General features: G+C 41.4%; 1 protein-coding gene across 1 annotated transcript in view; it reads right to left on the bottom strand.

Moving 5' to 3' along the window:
• The window catches only part of COL6A5 (collagen type VI alpha 5 chain), a gene marked incomplete at both ends in the record, with an annotated part of 107,889 nt that extends 96,062 nt beyond the window's left edge, over nt 1–11,827 (bottom strand). Inside the window, 4 exons of the mRNA XM_082655016.1 lie at nt 592–1,152; nt 6,188–6,820; nt 10,259–10,849; nt 11,761–11,827. Of these exons, the coding sequence (XP_082511142.1) occupies nt 592–1,152; nt 6,188–6,820; nt 10,259–10,849; nt 11,761–11,827 (1,852 nt within the window). The remainder of the gene's footprint in view (nt 1–591; nt 1,153–6,187; nt 6,821–10,258; nt 10,850–11,760) is intronic.
• Between the last annotated feature and the right edge of the window lie 504 nt (nt 11,828–12,331).

Below are 12,331 nucleotides of genomic sequence, written 5' to 3'. Positions count from 1 at the left end.
TTAATTTTTGGTCAGAACAAAAATGCAAATACGTGTTTCTGTTATAAATAAAAATAAGCAAGGGTTACATATGTCCTAGGTGTGCATTCATAATAGAGAAATAATGGTTGGTGTTTATTATGCTAAACCTATACAGATACTCTGATGTAGGTATTATCCTCATTTTCCAGACGAGGAAGTGCAAGGTTCAAGCAGTGAAGTGAGTTGAACCCTAATCTACTTAAAGCCAGTGCCCATTTTCTTTCCACTGTCCTCATCTGCCTGAATTAGTGTGTACACACACACAAACACACACATACACAAATATAAAGTTTCTTATCCTCCATAGCAGTGGGCTTTGTCAAAGCAACGACATTCTTAGCAACCTTCACACTTATGGCTTTCGAGATGGCCTTAGGGCAGCTGTCTATATAGGGATTCTCCAACCTTGGAAATTGGCTTAAAATGAGGGGCTGAATCCCTCCACAGTTATAAAGGAAGTTAGCAAAATGTGAGCCAGACAACTGGTCACGTCATTCCTTGTTTCGGCCTATTAGTCTGCCTGAAGCAACCAACGAAGTACAGAGAATAAAGCCTTTTACTTTTGCTTACCTTTCTCAGTGCAGATGCTGCGAACAACTTCATTTTTGATTCTTTTTAAAGAATCAAAGTTCTGCCCAAAGTGAACCCTTTCCTCTGCCCCAGCAATTTGTTGCAGTCGTGTTCTGTTAGCCTCACCAATGCCGACCATGTGGATGGTGATGTGTTCAGCCCTTAGTCTCTCAGCAGGTTCCAGGACACCATCCGTGAACTTCCCATCAGTCAACACAATGAGGTAACAGGGTACCTCATTCATCCTCTGCTTCCTTCCCTTCCTTATTAGTGGCAGAATGAAATCCAGGGCTGCCCCAGTAAGAGTTCTGCCTCCAAGTTGCTTGATGTTAGAAACAGCCTTTCTTAATGCCACAGCATTAGGATAGTCATTGATATCAAATTCCACTTCCTTCTTGTGGGAATACTGCACAGCTCCAACTCGGACTTTGTCTGGGCCGATGCTAAACATCTCTATCACCGCCAACATAAATTCCTTGATTTGCTCAAAGTGTTTATTCTGAATGCTGCTTGAGCCATCAATGAGGAAATAGAGATCTGCTTCTTTTGTATCTACACAGCCTGAAGAAAAATGGAAAGCAGAAATTGCATTCTCTGTTAACTATAGAGAAACTGGAGAGAACATTGCAGGAGGGTTTGGAGAGGAGGATGAGGCTGTGAAGGTTCTAAAGAATGAGAGCACTTCAGGTTTGCATGGAGCCTGGACACTTCGCTGCGCACATTCATACCCATTTTCTCCTTTGAAATTTACCACAACCTTCTGAGGAAATTGAAACTGAATGAGGCCTAGTGGTTTTTCTGAGGTCACACAGCCAGTGAATTAAAGAGTAAGGACAAGATTCCCAAGTCTCCAGGCTTTTAGTTAAAATTGTTTTTCTCATATTGACACCTAGCTTTTTAGTTTATGCCTTATCATTTCCTGAGAAATGACCTTCTGTTCTTACTTCCCCAATAACCTCTTCTGTCCAGGACAACTAGAATAATGTATTTAAAACTAGAACCAGATCATATTACTCTTCTGCTTAAATGATTTATCATTGTATTTAGAATTTAAAAATGAAAAATCAGCCGATCTTTCCCCCTTCTTTTCTCTCTGACCCTATTTCCAGCAATTCTTCATCTTCCTCACTGTGTTCCAGTGACACTGGGCTTCTACTGTACTCTAAATGTGCCCCAGGGCTTTTGCACCTACCTCTTTCCTGGAATATTTTTCCCCCGAAATCTTGATGGCTGGTTCCTTCCCACCTCCTGGTCATGCCAATTCAAATGTCGGCTCTTTAGAAGGGCTTCCCTTTCAGCTAAAGCACATCAATCATTGTCTATTCTATTAACCTATTTTCCTTATGATGCCCATTACTTTCTGAAATTACCTATTCATTTGTTCATGAGCACAGCCTGTCTCCTGTCACAGAATGTCAGCTCCATGAGGGTGAGACTTTGCCTAGTTTTCTGCTTCTGCCCGGTAGGCCTGGTATATCACAGGATTTCAACAGAAAATTGTAAATAAAGGAGCTCTAAATGTTCCTTCCTTTGTTGAGCAGCTTCTCTGAAAAAGTGCTTTAACTTTCCTAATAGTCTATTTACAACTCTATTTAACCATTTTTGAAATTGGGTAGAAGGAAAACCATACCTTTAAAATTTATTTATGTGTACAATTACCTGGTTGAGTATGTGAAAAGGTCTTTAAAATACAACACAATTTAGTCATTTCAGAAATATTTTCTTTCTTGATAGCTTGTTGGCAATATATGGCTATTGACACTACTTCAGGCTATGAGGAGTTGGTCCTTAAGAAATCAGAAATACTGGAAATAAGCTTGACCCTGAGAATTAAACTATAAAATCTACATATAAATATTAGGGCAGGGACTACCCTGGTGGCACAGTGGTTAAGAATCTGCCTGTCAATGCAGGGGACACAGGTTCGAGCCCTGGTCCGGGAAGATCCCACATGCCACTAAGCAGCTAAGCCCATGTGCCACAACTACTGAGCCTGCACTCTAGAGCTCACGAGCCACAATTACTGAAGCCTGTGCACCTAGAGCCTGTGCTCCGCAGCAAGAGAAGCCACTGCAATGAGAAGCCCATGCACCACAACGAAGAGTAGCCCCCGCTTCCTGCAACTAGAGAAACCCCGAAGAGCCAACACAGCCAAAAATAAATTTATTTTTAAAAAAAGTATTAGGGCAAAGGTAAGCAGTTATCTGTAAAAGACAGGGGTGATGCCAGGCCACAAAAACTTGACAGCAACCAGAATGAATTGACTTATATATGTAATAAAGAAGAATGGTGGTCAGTAATGTGGAAGAGAAAAATTCGAGTCCGGGGGTAACAATGGCAATACCCATCCAACTCTGCCTGGGGCTGTGAGTCACATATTGCTATTAAAATGTGAATTTAAACTGATTAAAATTAAATAAAATTTAAAAGTCAGCTCCTCAGTTGCAAAAGCCACATTTCAGGTGCTTAAAAGTCCCATGTGGCTAGTGGCTATTATATTGGACAGTGTAATTACAGAATATATCCATCTAAAAAGTTCAAGTGGACAGGGTTGAAGAGAAATGTGTCTCCTGGCACAAGGTCTCACCTGCAGTTATACAGAGAGATAGACAGAGATGTAGATCTATATATTTGATTTTAAAATAGTCATTCCCCTGATTAAATACCACTAGACATTTCAGTCATAAAACTAACTCCCTTGCTCTGATTCCACATCATCCAGCAGTATTTTAATTACATTTTAGCTTCTAACTTGTCTATATGTCTACAGGGAGAGACTATGTTGCTCAGAGGACATGAATGTCTAGGTCCCTGGGCACTAATAGTTCCATTGCAGAGATAATCGTCAATCTTTTTTTATACATAGCCTCTTGGTTTGGTTAATGTGAGTCTTTCCTTGCTTTAATGAAGTTCTATTTAATAAATTGAATACCTAGTGGTGCCAAAGGTGGTGGATACAGCAGGGACTAAGTCAGTAGAGACTGGTTCTCTGTGTCTGACTGTTCTGAAACTACAAAGCTGGCCACCCCACTGTAGACCATGGCAAATTCACTGAGGCAGTGGTTATCAGATATTGCTAGAGTGAGTTTGCTGGGGAGCTTTCTAAAATCCAGGTGGCCTAGGCCCTACTCACAGAGACGGAGTCATTGGGTTGGGCCACTGAATTATTAGCAAGCTCCTCAGGAAGTCCTGATAAATTTACAGCAGACACTTTTGGTGCTCCGCCTGTATCCCCTCAAATCCTTTACCATTTTTGTGTAACCAGTTCCCAGCACTTTCATTCCAATAGCTAGCACCTGTGTCCGTGGGTGGGTGGGCTGCTCTCGGGTTGTTGAAACCCTTTTTGCTTGGTATTAAACCAGAGGTGTCTGGAAATGTACATTCCCTTCTGTGTGCTGGAATATAAATTCTCCAGTTACATTGACCCCTGTCTAGGACAAATCTAAGGTTTAACCCACACTGTCTCTCAAATGGTCCTGTGGAATTGACCCTCCATGGGACTTACCATGGGGCTTATCATCCTGTCCTTCCTGGTCCCATATCTTCCCTTCTCTACCAATCTCCAGTTTTTCCTGGGTATATTTTTAATATATCAGTTTCACATGAATCCTTATCTGACATCTATATCTGAGGAACTCAATCTAAGTCAGGTACCAGTATTAGAGAGCCACTGAATTAATAAGAAGGCACTTACTGAGGCCTTATGGAAGATAAGGATGGCCCTTGTCCTAGCCTTGGTCCCATATCTTCCCATTTAGAAATTCTGTAATGACAATAATAGTTTTTTGTCACATAATTTCAAACTCTTTGAGAGAGACCGTGCTACACATCCCTCCTATGCCCTAAAAGTTGCTACTAGACCAAGGCAGCTGCCACTCTGAGAGACTCCTCTCTGTATCACTCAGGAGGTAATAGGGGACTGGTTTCTTGCTGCTGCCTTGTAATGTATATATGCAAGAGGAAATCAAGGGCTGGCCCAGGATTGCATCCTTAAACTTTCAATCGACTAATCTGAATTTAAAATTAGCCTTTAACATCATTGGAGGATTCTTTTCCATGTGAGTGCTGCCAAATTTGAGTTCCTATTGTTTGGAAGCATTTTATCTGCAGGGAAATGTCAGCAGATATCTCAGAATTAGATAAATTCGAAGTCACATCAAGTATCTTCTGGCAGTATGTCCTGGTATCTTTGAAAAGAACTTGGTAAAACTATAGCAGATTCGGTTGTGTATAAAGATATAAATACAATGATGATCCCTGCAAAACTTTTATAAGAGCAAAACATTGGCAATGACCTCTATATCCAACAATTTAGGATATGTTAAACAAATTATGTTATATCCATAGGACAGAATATTATTCCCAACCTAAAAAGAATATTGCCAAAAAAATTTAAGGAGATGGACAAAAGTTCATGTTATAAGGTTGATAGAAAAGTGAATAAGGCATATCATACCGGTTATCCCCAATAGCCATTCTCTTTTCTACACTAATTTAGTCCCCAGTATTTGCCTAGGTACTTGGCTGCCCCAAGTAAAGACTATATTTTCTAGTTCTCATTTTTACAATGAAGAGTGACATGTGACTAAGTTCTGGCCAATAGGATGTAAGCAAAGATGGTGAGTGTAATTCCTGGGAATAACCTTGAAGAAAAAGAGGGGGAAACCTGCCTTTTCCTTCTCTTTTATAATTCTTGTTGCTGGATGTGAATGTAATGCCAGCAGCAGTTATCTTGGATTATAATGCTGGGAACAGAGACCACAAAGAGCAGAAAAATAACTTAGAAAGAGACAGGGTCCCTGACACGGTGTTGTACTACCCAGATCCTTATACCTACCTTAGGACTTATTTGTGAAACAGAAAAAAAAATAGTTTTATCCTATTGAAATCATTGTTATTTTTTCTTTTGTTAGTCACACTCAGAAGTAATTGTAACTGATACAAGTTACCCAACAGTGTGCTCCTGCATGGTCTAATATGACAGCCATCAGCATGTAGCTATTAAAATAAAAATTAAATTAAATTAAAATTAAAACACAGTTCTTCAGTTCCATTAGCCTCATTCCAAGTGCTCAATAGCCAAGATTGGCTAGTGGTCGCCTTATCGAACAGTGAAGATAAAGAACATTTCTATCATTACAGAAAATTCTGTTTGACAGCACTGATACACATAATGTTACATCGTTTTTTAAGAAATGTGTATGCATATGTTTGTGTGTACATGAGTGTAGAGACAGAAAATAGACTAAAAGATAAGAGAAATAAATGATAAGAATGGCTTTATCTGAAAGATAAGATCACAGGTGATTTTATTTTCTTTATGTTCATCAACACTATCAAATTATTTTATAATTAACATTTTGTATATTTTATTGAGGTATGATTTACATGCTTAAAACATTCATCCACTGCAATCATTCAATGATTTTTAGGAAATTCATAAAGTTGTGCAACCATCACCAAAATCTAGTTTTAGAACATTTTCATAACTCCTAAAGTTCCCTTACCCAATTACAACAAGTCCTCACTCCTGCCCCAGCCCTAGACAACTGCTCATATTATTTTTATACTATGAAAAGGATTTTTAAAGACATACCAGTTTTATCAAGTTCCATTTGTTCAGCATGAGTTGAAATTTGGGACCATATTTCATTCTGGAGCTTTTTCAAGAACTTCTTACTGTAACTTTCCAAGTCTGCATAGGACTTCATCATGGAGATGGTCTGTCCCGGAGGATAAGATGCTATTTCTTCTAACTGGGTCTTGTTGGCCCCTTGGATGCCCATGGCAAACACAGTTACATCCTCCAGGCGGAGATTCAGTGCAGCCTCACGCACCTTGTCATCTGATGGTCTGTCAGTGACCAGGACTGCAATCTGGGGCACTCCCTGTGCCCTTCTGCTGCCACTTGATGCTGAGAAGCCTTCTCTCCTCATCTTCTCAATGGCAGCACCAGCACTGGATTTCCCAGCCCGCAGAGAAAGCTTCTGGATTTGCTTCTGAAATTCAGATTGGGTTGTGCTTGAGCTCAGAGGAGAAAAAGTCTGAACTCTGTCACTGTAACTCATAAGACCAAGCCGCAGGCATTTGTCTTTCACATCCATGGAGGAGGTGATATTCTTCAGGAAGTTCTGCAGGTTCCTTAGATTCTGTTTTGTCCCAACAGACTCATCCACCAGGAACATGAGGTCGGCAAGCGAATCTTTCTGACAGGTCCTGGTGAAGGGGACTATGGAGGGAGAAAAAGTAGGAATGTTAGTACACACCTCTGGCCCAGACTGAGAAAGGCACTCTACAGATTGTCAGAAGGCATTAGTGAAAATAGAGGCAGTCATGATGGATGCAGTTAGCATTTTTTTTAGTGAACAAAGGATAAAAATTCTCAGCAAAATTTACATTGGCCATTGACTTCAGAGGATTTGCAATGCTCTTCCCTCTGTCTGAAGAATGCTTATTATGATTTTCCTATCACATCTCATCAGCATGTTCTTCAGGAGCACCATCACCACCAGTATGACTACCACCACCACTACTACCACCAACAGCAACCATCTCCACCACCACCACCATCACCACCACTACCACCTCTACCTCCACCTCCACTACTACTTCCACCTGTACAACCTCTACCACCACCTCTGCCACCACCATGGTCTTCATGACCACCATCACCACCAGTATGACTACCACCATCACCTCCACCACCACCACCACCTCTACCACCACTACCCCTCATCTTCAGCAACTCCACCACCTGAACTTCCAACACTATCACCACCACCACCTCCAAGTCCACCACTACCAGTATGAACCACCACCACAATCACCACCACCACTTTCAAATGCTGAAATACAGGCATAAATTAGTCGAAATATACCTGACTTCAGGGAGCTCACATTCTATGGGGAGGACAGATAAATAAATTATGCTATTTCAGACCATAATAAATGCTAACAAGGAAATAAAATAGGTGACTCAATTGAGTTACCCTATGTTGGGGATGTGGGATGAGAACTAATTGATCTGAGACATAAAAAGTCAGGGAAGACCTCTCTGAAAGCATTACATTTGGGTTGAGAAAGATGAAGAGAAAGATTGAACTACACATTGTGTGAAAGGAAGAAGAATTCTGGCAGAAAGAAAAGCGAGAAATAGAAACAAGCAAAAGCCCAGAGTAGCCGGAGCCAATGAGTGAGGGGAACAATGATGGATGAGGTCAGAGGGAAGTAGGGCCCAATCATATGGGGCTCAGATGATCTTATTTAAATCTTTTAAATATCACCCTAGTTCCTGAGGGGAGATAATGAATTCATTAAAAAACAATTGCCCTAGTCCAGGAAAGAGATAATGGTTCTTGGACAAGAATAAAGCAGGTAAGACAGAACAACAAGAGTAGTTTTGATACATGAATTAGAGACAGAACAGAGAGGACTTGATGATAAATTAGATATGAGTATTGGGAGACAAAAAGGAAGTGGTGAAAACTCCTGGGTTTTTGGCCTGAACAACTGAGTGGATACTAGTGGTATCTTTTTCCAAGATAGGGGAGATAGTGGGAAGAACAGGTTGGAGGGAGAAGTCAAGAGCTCCATTTCAGACACGCTAAGTTTGGGATACTATTGAAGATGCCAGGTAAGCAGTTGGTTGTATAAATCTGGAATCCACAGGAGAGTATACCACATGCACAGAATGCCCACTCCAGGAACAGGTGGAGGAGCCAAAACTGTGGGGGGTGTAGCCAAGAGATAAGCTCAATCTTGCCAAGAACTATCCACAGGATTGTGAGCTCTAGAAGCCAGAAGGCATGTCTTACTTACCTCTATCTCTCCAGTACCTGGTACCTGGTGGGAGCTCAGAACTATTTGTGGAATTATAGTAATTCTCATAAATCTACCGATGTACTCTGAACCTCACATAGTTGGCTAAAACAAACTTACAGCATGGCCCACTCAGCTCAGTATTTATTTGCAAAGAGCTATTACTATTAATGACAGTAAACTGCCAAAATCCATACAAGTCATCTCACCCATATTGTAAGGTAGATATTAATATCCTCACTTTATAGGTAAGGAAACTGAAGCTCAGAGGTTAAGTAACTTACTCAAGGTCTTTAGCAGCCAAGCCAGGGTTTGAACCCAGACTCCAAAGCCCTTACTCTTAACCTCTAAAGGCAAGGATAGGGTCTTGACAAACAAAACCTTGTTGTACTGTATACTACTGTGAAATAAATTAGGAGGAGTGAGAGAAACACAGATCAGTACACAAAGCCTTCTAAGAAGGTGGTAAAGTCCTATGGTCTTGGAGAGCTCAGGCTACCTACAGGGTTGTAAGATTTCCAAGGTCCCCAGGGTGAAGGGTCACAGGAAAGTTTTTTTTCTCTGGGAAGAGAAGCACATGTGCTGTAAGAACTTGTTATTTCCCCCAAGGCAGGAAGAGTGAGGGATGGGAAGAGTGGAGGTAAAAGTACTCCCTGATGCTTCAGGGGGCAGCACTAACTGTGACAGAGCCTTCCAGATACTTACCCAAACCCATTTCCTCTTCTTGCTCATAGGCCTAGACCTGATTTCTCAGCCTCACCTGCCATTAGGTGTGGCCATGGGACTAAGATCTGGCTAATGAAATGTGAGCAGAAGTACTGTGTGTCTCTTCCAAGCTTAGCCCATAAAACCACATCTTGAGTGACGTTCCATCTTTTTTCCCTTCCACCAGCTCTATACCAATTCCCAAGGTATCTTGAAAGTAACATTTGAAGATGAAAGAGCCACCACCAACCTAATTATCTAAATAGAAGGAAGACAACTTGAACACTGGCCCTATAGCATTACAAGGGAAATAAATAAACTTCTTATGATTCAGGAAGTCTATTTGTTATTAAGGTCTAGGCTGGTCTGACTGCAAAATCAACCCATAGTGATAGCCAAGGAATTGGTGAATGATAGAGCAGGAAAAAATTTCAAGATCATTCCAACTCTCATATCTTACAAAGGAGGATGCTGATGCCAGGCTCAGAGAGATGAAATCACTTCCTCAAGTTCACAGTCAGCTAGTGGTATTGTCTGGACCTCTTGACCTGTGGTCAGGGCACTTTGTACCAAACCAGGTGGCTTCCTCAAGTCTTAGAACAAGATAGCACCCACTCAGAATAGCCCCTCATCAACAATAGAGCACAGAGGCAGCCAGGAAGACCTATTTTGCTGGGGGCTCTTTCTACATCACTCTGGAGACAATGGCTGGGGCCTCTCATCAGTGCAGCACACTTACTGGGCACCTCCCATGACTGTGTACTGGCCTGTTTCGTCTGTTCATCAACAGTGCATGTGTAGCTTCCTGTTTCACTTTACCCTTTCTTTACTAATGCTTTCTAGGATTACCTCCCACATAAACTACTTGTACTCTAGGGTCTTCTGTTTCAGGTCTTCATGGAGAACCTGCTTAAGACATAAATAAAGCATTTTTCAAATGAGAAGCTGTAAGTCATGGGGGTAAAAGTAGCCCTCCTTTCAGCCTAGGGGATCAAGACTGAAAGTTGATGAGAAGGAGGTCTTCTGCATTTCCACATGAAATACTGAGATTTCTGGTGAGTGGCACCATAGAGATAGTAGGAGATGGCTCTCTGGACCAGATTACATGGGGATGGGACACCTCTTCAACCAAGGGATTCCTTACCTACTGTATGAGAGTGGGCTGCTACCTCCTTGTACTGAGCCGCATCCTTGAGAATCTGCGTCATGTTTTGGGAGAACATGCTGAGATCTTGGACCGTCTGGAGGCTGTAGTGGAACTGGCCTGTGGCCATGGCCTTCAGAGTCTCCTCAGGTGTCCCCTGCAACCCCACTGAGATGATCCTCACCCCGTCACTGTGCAACGCCTTGGAGGCCTCTTCCACGGCATCCTCGGACTCAGCTGAAGCCAAGACCACCAGGATTGGAGGAAACTGTCTCCTGTCCCTCCCGTTTGAGAAGTAGGTCGTGTGCACCTCCCGGAGTGCATTCCCAATCCGCAGGGAACCGCCCAGGAACCTGAAGTTCTTCTTGAGGTGGTTCAACATGGGGCCTCTGCTCTTGAAGGTGCTGAGCTGGAATTCTCTGTGGAGCACGTTGCTGTACTGGGCCAGGCCCACACGATACTTATGGGCCTCTATGGGGAGGCTGCTGATCATCTTGTTGATGAATGTCTTCACAAATGGGAAGGATTTAATTCCCAGGTAGTTGGAGCTATCCACCAGAAACACCACGTCGGCATACTCAGGGCCTGGCCCTATCAAAATAAAATGACAACAAACGCTTTGGGTCAAGAGGGACAGTTTTTGTACTCGCCTATCAGTCAGTCATCAGCTGCAGACTTCTCCCAAGAACTGGAGAGAAGGAGTGGAGGGTTACGGGTAAGGTGGCTCTGGGAAAGCCAAGGGAAAATGTCCTGAGAAAGTGGGGTACAGCCATGAGCTATTACCATTGCAGGCAATATTCACAGCAGCTGGGAGTGGGGGAGTGTGTACCTGCCTCATAAAGAGAGTCTGGACAAGGGGAAGCACCAAGAGCATTGACTTTAGCAGTCATGGTCAGCCACCTCCATCCACCCAGTTAGTGATCTACTGGTAAATGTTTAACTAAGCAGGACATTTCTTTCAAAATGACCCTGAAATTCACTAGGAAGTCCTAGGGTAGCACAGTGCAGGGTTAAAAATACTTCTTTGAATGATGTTTTCAGTAATTACAGAAAAACCTAGCTTTCATATTCCATATATGCATGTATGGAATATGAAAGCTTCTATATTACTTTATATATATATATATAAAATTTCCTCTGTGGTGTTCCTTTTATCGTTTTCTTTCATTTATTAAAGCCAAGGTGCAAACTGACCCACAAAACATATGGATTGACTCTATTCATACAGACATGGAACATCAGGACTTCAGCAAATCAATGAATAATTAAAGTTTTTCTAGCCAGGTGTAGCATAATTCATGCATTTTGCCCATGGCTTTCCATCATCTTTGAGAGCTTACATTTGCTTGATAGAATATATTGCCAACTACAAATAAATGCTGTCTGTTTTGATTTGTTTAGTAAAGAAATAAATTCCTTGTTTCTATTTATTAAAATAAAGATTTGTTGAGACATAAAATATTTATTTTCCTAATAATAATAAGCATAAAATGTACTGGTACCTGGGCTCTGATATGTCAGTGTTTCAGTCCAAAGGATGAGAACAAATACAATTAACAGGATCTTCATTTTGTTAGTGACGTTTTCTTGCTTTTACTCTGTAAAAAATGTTATTTACAATATAAAAAATCTCATTGTCTAACAAGAAATAACTACTGGGAAAGTTGGTTTAGAGCACAATACACTGTAAACACTGTATTTGTCAATAATACCAGTAGTGTTTAAAACATTCATCAAGAGTTTGAGTATTTGTTGACAATAGATAATGTTAATGTTTGCTGAGTCCTTGCCATAGCTCAGATACTTTTCTCAGTGCTTTTTAAGCATTATCTTATTTAACCCTCACAACCATCTTACTGGGAGGTACAACTACTATACCCACATGACAGATAAGGACACAGGCACAGGTGACTTGGTAAGTGATGGATCCATCATCCTAACCCAGACAAGATGATCACAGAGCCCAAGCTCTTAACCACTGTGCCATGAGGTTTATACAAAATCTTTGGACTCAGAACTTATGTAGTCACTACTTTTAACCATCTATTTTCATGTCAACAATGACTATTTTAT

The sequence above is a fragment of the Grampus griseus genome (genome assembly GCF_964374135.1).
Source record: "Grampus griseus genome assembly, chromosome: 5".
NCBI lineage: Eukaryota > Metazoa > Chordata > Mammalia > Artiodactyla > Delphinidae > Grampus > Grampus griseus.
This window is presented reverse-complemented; position numbering and strand designations above follow the sequence as displayed.